Genomic DNA, 9,183 nt, shown 5'->3' with positions numbered 1-9,183 from the left:
ATGAGACCCAATAAGAGTGCATTTTGATAAGGGTGAGGGGAGCAAGGAGAGAGGGAAGTTATACCAAAGGCCTTGGCAATCCTGGAAGAGCTGGTCCAGGTAGAGCCCCCACCTTATGGGCAGCCAAAGCTTGAGGAAGGACCTCCAAAGGAGAGGAAAGCGGCAGAGTAGAAAAGTCAAATTTCCCTGAAGTCACAGAGATGGCAACCAGTGGACCTTTTAATGTGCATGATCCTTCTAATCCTTTATGGCTCAGTCAACCTTTGATTCCTTTGGAAAGGATGCTCCTTTGGATCTTAAGATCAAAATCAAGATGTGGGAAAGACTCTGGAGATGGCTTTGTAGGGAGTGGTGGTGGTGGTTTAGTCACTAAGTCGTGTCCACCTCTTACAACCTCATGAACTGTATCCCGCCAGGCTCCTCTGTCCATGGAACTTTCCAGGCAAGAACACTGGAGTGGGTTACCATTTCCTTTTCCAGGGGATCTTCCTGACCCAGGGAGAGAACCCGAGTCTCCTGCATTGCGGGCAGATTCTTTACCACCGAGCCACTTGAGAAGCTCTTTGTAGGGAGTAGGTCAGAAGAAGAATGGCATGCCCTCATGTGGCCAAGGGAAGGCCTTTTGCAGCCCCCCATCACATCGGCGCCTGTGCGGAAGAGGCGGTCTTTCCTAAAGCCACACCCCCCTTCAGGACCTCCCTAAGGTCAAGGTGCCTCTGGTTAGCAGTAAAATGAAAAACAGTTGTTCTCACCAAAGAAATCTCTATAGACAGGCTGCTGGGAAACTTGAATAGGTGTGTCTTTCTGACCTTCCGGTTCTTTTTATAGGCGCTGTAGGAACCCCAGTGGGTGCCTCCATCCTTCCGCCCATTTGGGGAGAGATTAAAGACACTGAGGTTGTCTCTTTCTTACTCATTGGCAGTTACAACCTCGCAGCCACTACAGCCTCAGCCTCCAGCGTGGACACAGAGGAGGTAAGTGGGAATGAAGAGACCATGCCCTCAGCTGTCAGGCTGGGTCACTCAAGCCAGCTGGCTTGGGAATAGCCAGAGGGGAGTGGAATTGGGGGTATTCAGCTGCTAGGTACTTGTTTCCAAATGAATATGTGTGATATTTTTTCTAGACAACCCTACTCAAGACAGTTTGGTGCTACACTCTCCAAAAAATTAATTGAGGGCAGAGACCACTTTGTAAAATTCTTTGACAAATGAACAGTGGGTATTTAAGAATAATGTGTTGGATTGACTTGAATTAAAAGAAGGAACAGTCATTAAAATGACTGGGAAGAGCCTGTCTCCTTTGAGCAGCACCTCATGTCTTGAATGATCAAATGGTCCACTAATGTTGGCAACCCTTTTTCTGGAGCCTGCTATAACCGGAGTCCAGCAATCATGCAGACGTTGTCACACACCCCATCTTTATGAAAAAAATTCTGCCTTAGGCTTCAAAAAGCCTTGGTGGAAATTATGACATGAAATTCATGAATGATCCAGAGGCCTCAAATGAAGATGGTTCTCCTTTCCTAGCAGGATGGAGCTAGGATAGTTTTGAGGGGTGGATAGTTCTGAGCTATTTCATTCAATGTGTCCAGGCATTTTCATCTGGGAATCAGAGATATTATAGTGTCCTGTCCAGGACTACCCAGCAGACGTTCTTGTAGGTGAAGGTAAAGTCGTGTTTGTTTCATCTTGGTTTTTTTTTTTTGCAGGGAACAGAAGATTGTTCTAGTGAGGTACCAAGAAGTCACCATGTATGAGGACTGCAAGGAGTCCACTGGGGACTATTACTTCCTCTGTGACACCGAGGGAGCGTGGGGCATCGTTCTGGAGTCCCTGGCAGCAGTTGGCATAGTGGTCACAGTTCTGCTGCTCCTGGCGTTTCTCTTCCTCATGAGAAGGGTCCAAGACTGCGCCCACTGGAATGTCCTCCCCACCCAGTTCCTCTTCCTCCTGGGTGTGCTGGGGCTCTTTGGCCTTGCTTTTGCCTTCATCATCCAGCTCAATCAGCAGACTGCCCCCATCCGCTACTTTCTCTTTGGGGTCCTCTTTGCTCTCTGCTTCTCGTGCCTCTTGGCTCACGCCTCCAACCTGGTGAAGCTGGTCCGGGGTCGAGTCTCCTTCTCTTGGACGACAATTCTGTGCATTGCTATTGGGGTCAGCCTGTTGCAGACCATCATCGCCATTGAGTACGTGACTCTCATCATGACCAGGGGTGGCATGTTTGTGCACATGACGCCCTATCAGCTCAACGTGGACTTCGTGGTCCTCCTGATCTACGTCCTCTTCCTGATGGCCCTCACGTTCTTTGTCTCCAAGACCACCTTCTGCGGCCCTTGTGAGAACTGGAAGCAGCACGGCAGGTTCATCTTTGTCACCGTGCTGGTCTCCATCATCATCTGGGTGGTGTGGATCTCCATGCTCATGAGGGGCAACACACAGCTCCAACGGCAGCCCCAGTGGGACGACCCCGTCATCTGCATCGCCCTGGTCACCAACGCGTGGGTTTTCCTGCTACTGTACATTGTCCCAGAGCTGTGCATTCTCTACCGATCATGTCAGCAGGATTGCCCCCTGCCAAGCAATGCCTGCCCGCTCCCGACTTACGAACGCAGCTTCAGAGCAGAGACTCAGGAGCTCTCAAGAGGTACTCTCTGGGGAACTTGGGGAGGCTCTCCTGTGAGCAAAGCAGGAGGAAAAACAGGGCCAGAGGATAAAGCAGGAAGGAACAAAAAGGGAATGGTCAGGATCTAGCGTTAGTCGCTCAGTCGTGTCTGATTCTTTGCGACCCCATGGATTGTAGCCCAGCAGGCTCCTCTGTCGATGGGATTCTCCAGGCAAGAATACTGGAGTGGGTTGCCATTTCCTCCTCCACAGGATCTTCCCGACCCAGGGATTGAACCCAGGTCTTCCGCATTGCAGGCAAACTCTTTACTGACTGGACCACCAGGGAAGACTTAGGGAGGTGACTAAATAGCTCAAGCCTAGAGAGGCAGACATAGGCAAGGTTAAACTTTTCTGAAAAATCAGCTCATCCAGAATACAGAGATTCATGAGGAGAGGCCAAGACAGAAATGACTCAGAGGTCCTAAATAAAGAGGGTGTGGCTCTGAGTATTCTTACTGGATAAAGAAAGGCACCCACTATAAAATGAGTTTACCAGCCCCAAATTAGGCTTTGGTCGTGCCCTTGCATGACATAGCGTGCTAAGTCCAGATATTTTGGCCATCAAGTGCAAAAGTCACCCCTGGCAGCAGTGACTGACATTTTTAAAATTTAAGTCTCAAAATTAACTTCCCCAAACATCATAGTAGACTGATTCGTACGACTCATCATCTCATTAGAGTCACAAAGCCCAATAACTTCTGATGTCTACTTTGCAAACCATTCACTTCTTGAGAGCCTTCAAGGTTTACAAAAAGTGACAGGAAGCGCCATTAAGTGAGAATTCTGAGCAGAAGCTCAGATGTGTAATCATTAATAGAAATCAAGAACTTGCTTATGTGACATTTTCATAATAATTTCTGGGTCAGATTTGAATCCTTATGTAAGACCAAGTCACCTGACTATACGTTGTTAAAGAATAAAACGTATTATCCATGATAATAAGGAGACTTGGACTCCAATAACCTGGGGGAATAAATGGCTAATATCAGTGATCTGGAAAGACATCAAAACTCATTAATTCCTTTCAGAAACATCTGGCCCATTATTCATAACCAAATATCACAGTTTTACATCCATTTCTGTGTCTTAATAGGCATCTGATTTTTCACAATGTATTTCTAATGTGCAAAGATGATGTTATTTTATGTATTGCATAGCGCACATTATATTCACCAGGCTCAAAAAAATTAATAGAAGCTTTCCTGTCAAGTCATACACTTTTTGAGCTGTAATCTATGGCTAATTACACATTCAAATTAATTCCTGTTCAGATAGCTGCATCCATTAATTCTGTTCAGTTCAGTTGACCATGAATCGGAAATTGAGACTATACATCCTTCCTATATGAGTTTCTCATTACTTTTGATGATGTGAGGTTCATGGCAAAGTTGCAGAGTCAATCTTTCTTGAAACGACTTCTCATAGTTCTCACCAAAAAATAAGATAAAACTTTTGTGTCTGCTTTGTTTGCTGTCATATGTCTCTAGGAAACAAAATCAGACAGAAAGAGAGTTCTTGGTGTTTCATAATACCCAAAACACATTGGGACCTGTAGCAATCAATTTTCCATACCCCCCAAAGATTAGGCAGGTATTTAAAGTGTTCTAAGACATGTCCTATGGAAAAATAAGAGCTTTCAAAAGCACAATGTTTCCTTATAACTATCCTTATTACTAGAGCATTGGTAGAAAATTCATTTCTGCCAGAGATAGTCATTGTCAATGTAATTTGATATTTTGTGGGAAGAAAAATCAATGGTGTAGAAAAGAACATGTAGATTGCTCTCCAAAACTGGGCGGAATAACCAGAAACTTAAGCTTAGAGAAGGGAATCAGGATGTAGGTCACCTGGAAAAAAGTACAGATGTCAAAAATCAGAAGAATGATTCAAACTCAGGAAAATGTATGAAATGACACCTAGCTCAGAAAAAAACATACAAAGAGATGCAAAATAGATAAGACCCAGAGCAGGACAATGTAATAACAATAATGTAAAAAATTCTAAGTGTTGCTGTGGGTCAAGAGCTGGCTGTGGGAAAGCAGCTCACAGCTGTGTTTGGTTTTGTCTGCTCAGGAAACAAGCGCAGTGCTGTGTAGACAGATGTGCGGTCAGCAAGAACAGTCAGGCCTTTGTTCTCAGCGTCGGTCAGTCCCTGACAAGAATACCCATTCCAGCTCTGGGACCCACTGAGGAGAAGTGTGGGGATCTGGAGAGACTTGGTGGAAAACCTCCAAGATGATGAAGGGGTTAGAACAATAGACCTACGTGGGAAGGTGAAGCAGATGAAAGGGAGATGGTAGTTCTTAAGCTTTAGGTGCCTTTCTCACCAACATTCAGGTTCTCTCTAAATTCTGTACCAAAACACATTTTGTTCCAGTCTGTGAGGCATGCATTTGTCATGTGTGTCTTCTGATTTATAGCTGTGATTGCAGTCACATAATTATTTGATTTACCACTGGGTTCTGAGACCAGAGTTAATCAGTTAAAAGAAGAGTAAAACAAGAGGGGATTAGCAGGGAATTTCACACACATGATGACTTCTCCCCAAGAGGCTGCTGTCCTGTTTCCTGTCTCCAGTTAAAGATGAATGGTAGAAATAGACTCAAATGGAAGCGCAAAGCATTCAGATTAAATGCAAAGAGTTGGTACACTGAAGTAAATCAGCAAAGGGGATTAAGGATTTCATTTCCCTGGAAGTCTTTCAAACGATTAGTCTTTAAAGATTCTCTCTAAAGTGATATATGGACTTAGTTCAAAGATATAAAAACATCTAGATGAAGAATAAAAATCCAATCAGGCATATTACTACAAAACACCAAGCAAATGGGTATAAATAGTCTGTGCCCTGTGATATAAACATGCTCCTGAAAAACTGCATATCGACTGAATTTTTAAAATCAATTGCTCTTTTAACTGAGAATTTTTAGTGTGATATCATTTGCAAAGATCCTAAACCATCAGGGGGACTTCCCTGGTGGTCCAGTGGTTAAGACTCCATGCTTCCATTGCAGGTAGTGGGGGTTCAATCCCTGGTCAGGGAACTAAGATCCCACATGCCTCAGGATGTGGCAAAAAATAAATAAATAAAAGCAATAAAAATCTAGAATATCAGACATGAACCTTTTTTTATGAAAGGAAAGCTGCTATTCTAGTAGTGCCTACTTTATCTGTTTTAGATTACTTAGAATATTGTTTTATCAAGTTCGCTAAAACCAAGACCCATGTGCATTTTAATGAATCACATTATTGTGGGTATTTTTTTCTATCCCTTGTTTAAATATCTACAGACAAATCTAGTATGATTTTTTTTGGAAGGTATTAAGACAGAAACAATGAGGCTATGCAATGTAAAAACCGAGTCAATGAATAGCAAATGATGGAAAACAGGAGAAAAACGTTCTTGCCAACACAAGCCCTTCAGATTATTTTCCTTCCTGCAAATACCAACTTTTGCTCGTGAAAGTGACGATGAGGCTTCAGCCCCTTCAGTTACTAAGCACAGAGGTACTTCTCCTGCGTACACAATTGTGATCTGTATGCAACCTTCCTCTGAAGCTTTAACAATGCTCTTTTTTTTTTTTTTTAACAATGCTCTTTTTTAAATCACAAATTAAAAAAAAAAAAGTAGCCTCAGTGGAGAATTTATTTTTAAAGGACGGAGCCTCTTTGCAAGCCACTGAGCCCCACCCTCCTAAGGTGATGTTTCCAGGTGAACCTCTGACACTAACCCAGACCTTCCCCCCCTTTGGCTTGCAGCCCGAGACAGTGATGGCGCTGAGGAGGATGTAGCATTAACTGCGTATGGTAGCCCCCAATCAGCTGCAGGTAAATGTGCTTATCTGCATTCTCCAGGGAAGGACGGAGGAAGCCCACTTCCTCAGGCGAGCTATCAGGCTTCCTCTCCAATGGCTTTCCAGACTCAATAGAAGATAGACAGGGCAGGGTCATTCCTCCAGACATGCAGAGCCTGAGCCATCCAGACTGAATCCACATCAGGGCAGCACAATGAAGCTAAACCCTGCCTTTTGCTTCTTCCCAAACCATTCCCAACCCCCCACTGCCACTGCCATTGGCAATAAATTCTGATGCACGTGAATGTCCCTGAAAGAAATGGCAGCTTGAAGGGTTCATGGGAGAGTGAAGAGGAGCAAGCTCACTTTTCGCCTTGGGGACAAGGGGGAGGGAGGTTAGAAATATGCATGAGAGTAGGAACTGTTTTTAGCATCAGTTGTCTAAATGCATCTCCTGGACCATGCTGGCTGCCTCTCTGAGTCACTGTCTGGGCCGCCCCAAGAACTGGGCTGGGTGTGTCAGCATCATCTGGACGCCCAGATGGGTGCACCCATTTTATGCCTGCAAAAATAGGGACACTGCTGAGTAGAACCAGAGTTAACTTATATTTGTGCCATGATGGCTAGAAGACAAACAAAGCCAAACAGCCAAAAATACCACTTTGGGACACACTTGTATTATGGGGTCAGAAGTCACTAAAATCCAAGAGAGAAAGCCATGCCCAGACTGCTCGTTCAATGAACTGTACTAGGCAACCGTAACTAGGTTAATCCCTTTGGTCTGTTATCTGACGTTGCCTTTTCCTGGAATGACACATAGGCCAGGACATAGCTATATCATTTGCTGTAATTAAGCCTCCAGAGGGTATTTACATGATGAGAAAATCTTCACTATCCCCGCCAAGAACTTCTTGGGTTACTTTTAACTTCCAGTAATTTTGCAAACAGATTCTTATTAATGGCTAAGAGCAAAAATGATGTGGGTAGACTCAACATTTTTTTTTCTTTTTTGTTTCATTAACAAAGGATTAAATGATGGTGAAATGATAATATTTCGGGCATAGTTTTGCAGAGTATCATCCCCTATGTTGGCTGAGAAAGCTATTGATGGCATTTCTTCTGTTGCAGATTGTTGATGCCACACAGAAATATCTCATTCCATGGGCTAAAGGAAGCCCCCAGCAAGATGCAGAATTAGAAAGTCCACAGAAAACACGAGTCGTGAAAACCCAGAAGATCATCCTGTCACCCCAATGGGCAAGTGGGAAGCCTTTCTGCCAACAAAGCATCCTTCCTTCCCTGCCTCCTGCTCCTCTCCATCCATCTGGGGCCCTTCATCAGGACCCTGCCCTTCAAGCATAATTACAATCTTTCTGGCCACCCTACCGTGACTATGTGTCTCTTTCTTCATTCATGTAACTGAAAGATTCTCTTCCCCAGCAATGCTAGGACAAGTTGGCACCTCTTACTAATGAGACCAAAAGACCTCAGTTTGATGAACTTAGGGTCATGCTAACGTGACAAAGTACAGATGGCAGCAGCAACTTACTATTGGATTACTCCTCTAGCCGTTTTTTCAAAAGGGGCCCCTCAATATGATTGACCCAGAATTTGCAATAAATGTCACAGCAGAACCCTCAGGATCTCCACAATTGTACATTTCATGGGCTTGCAATCCAGCAGGTTTCTCCCACAGCATAAGAACTCCTGCAACAGCAAGTATGGCGTAGACATGACTGAGATCAGTGACCTGCTTTGATGAACCAGTAACAGCCAGGTAAGAGCCACTGAGTTGATGCTCATAAAGGATTGCAGCATTGTCACCCATCCTCCTAGTTTTTATCCAAAAAATGATAACAACAACACCTTCAACACAATTTTGTTTCGTTTAGTTTCAAAGGTAAGAGGTGTTTGAGTCAGCTGATAAATTTCAGTAAACCCATTAAAGACATATAGGATGGCTAATGCTGTTTCCCAACATGTTTTCCCTAAAATTAGTAAAGGTAAAATTGAACCTCTTTGTACCAAATTGCCTCTGAGGCTTATCCTCATTTTATTTGATCAAACTTTGGACCATGTGTTAGTTAGATTTGGGGGGTTGTAAGGCTGCAAAGTGTCTTCTTCAGGCTGTCTGAGGAATGTAATTGTAAGGTTACACGTTTCAGGAAAGAGAGAAAATCCTCTCTGGGAACCCTCTACAGTCACTCAGCCAGCTTCACAGAGATGGAATACTGGTAGGTATTGAGGGGACCCTGTTTTCTCCTGTCCCAGTCCCACAACCACTCCTCTCCTAACTCTTTGACACTTCCCTCACTATTTCCTTTTGTGGTTTTTTTACTTATCCATCCACCTACTACCAGCTGACTCATTTTCTCCCTGTATGACCTCATTCAGATTCCTGAGAGAGACTCTGATTGGTCCAGCTGATCGCCAGTGTCTCTGATTGGGCGCTCTTTTGCAGTGGTCCACCTGTTAACTTGTAATCACCCTGTGGATTGGCTGCCCTTGGGCCCGGTACTCACCACTGGTGTATTCGGCTGTGTTTGGCAGTGGTCATGTGGTACAGACTTGACTGCATATGTCTGCTCCCTCAGTGAGACACTGTGGGCAGGGAATTATGCTCTGGGCAGCTAGGGAACAATAGCATGCCCCATGAGTGACCAACTCCAGAAAGATGAATCCAGAAAAATATAATTTTATGAAAACTATAGAGTATCTTTATGAAAACA

The 9,183-nt window shown here is 44.1% G+C and overlaps 1 protein-coding gene across 2 annotated transcripts; it reads left to right on the top strand.

The window, feature by feature from the left end:
* Positions 1-821: 821 nt before the first annotated feature.
* On the top strand, positions 822-7,839 carry GPRC5D (G protein-coupled receptor class C group 5 member D). Of its 2 annotated transcripts, XM_043881565.1 has the most exons (4): positions 822-974; positions 1,709-2,643; positions 6,420-6,488; positions 7,583-7,839. In XM_043881565.1, the coding sequence occupies exons 2-4, from the start codon at positions 1,749-1,751 to the stop codon at positions 7,588-7,590; spliced, it is 972 nt and encodes a 323-aa protein (XP_043737500.1). In that variant the 5' UTR covers positions 822-974; positions 1,709-1,748; the 3' UTR covers positions 7,591-7,839. The 2 variants fall into 2 exon arrangements, with proteins under 2 accessions (XP_043737500.1, XP_043737501.1); XM_043881566.1 differs by lacking the exon at positions 6,420-6,488.
* Positions 7,840-9,183: the final 1,344 nt, after the last annotated feature.

This window comes from Cervus elaphus, chromosome 22 (assembly GCF_910594005.1).
Source record: "Cervus elaphus chromosome 22, mCerEla1.1, whole genome shotgun sequence".
In the NCBI taxonomy this organism is placed as follows: domain Eukaryota; kingdom Metazoa; phylum Chordata; class Mammalia; order Artiodactyla; family Cervidae; genus Cervus; species Cervus elaphus.
The sequence above is the reverse complement of the archived record's forward strand: the minus strand, read 5'-3'. Positions and strand labels throughout refer to the sequence as shown.

Coding starts and splice junctions, on each gene's coding strand:
- GPRC5D (XM_043881565.1), top strand. CDS start 1,749: ATGTATGAGGACTGCAAGGAGTCCACTGGGGACTATTACTTCCTCTGT. Junction 2,644..6,419: donor GACTCAGGAGCTCTCAAGAG/GTACTCTCTGGG, acceptor TTTGGCTTGCAG/CCCGAGACAGTGATGGCGCT.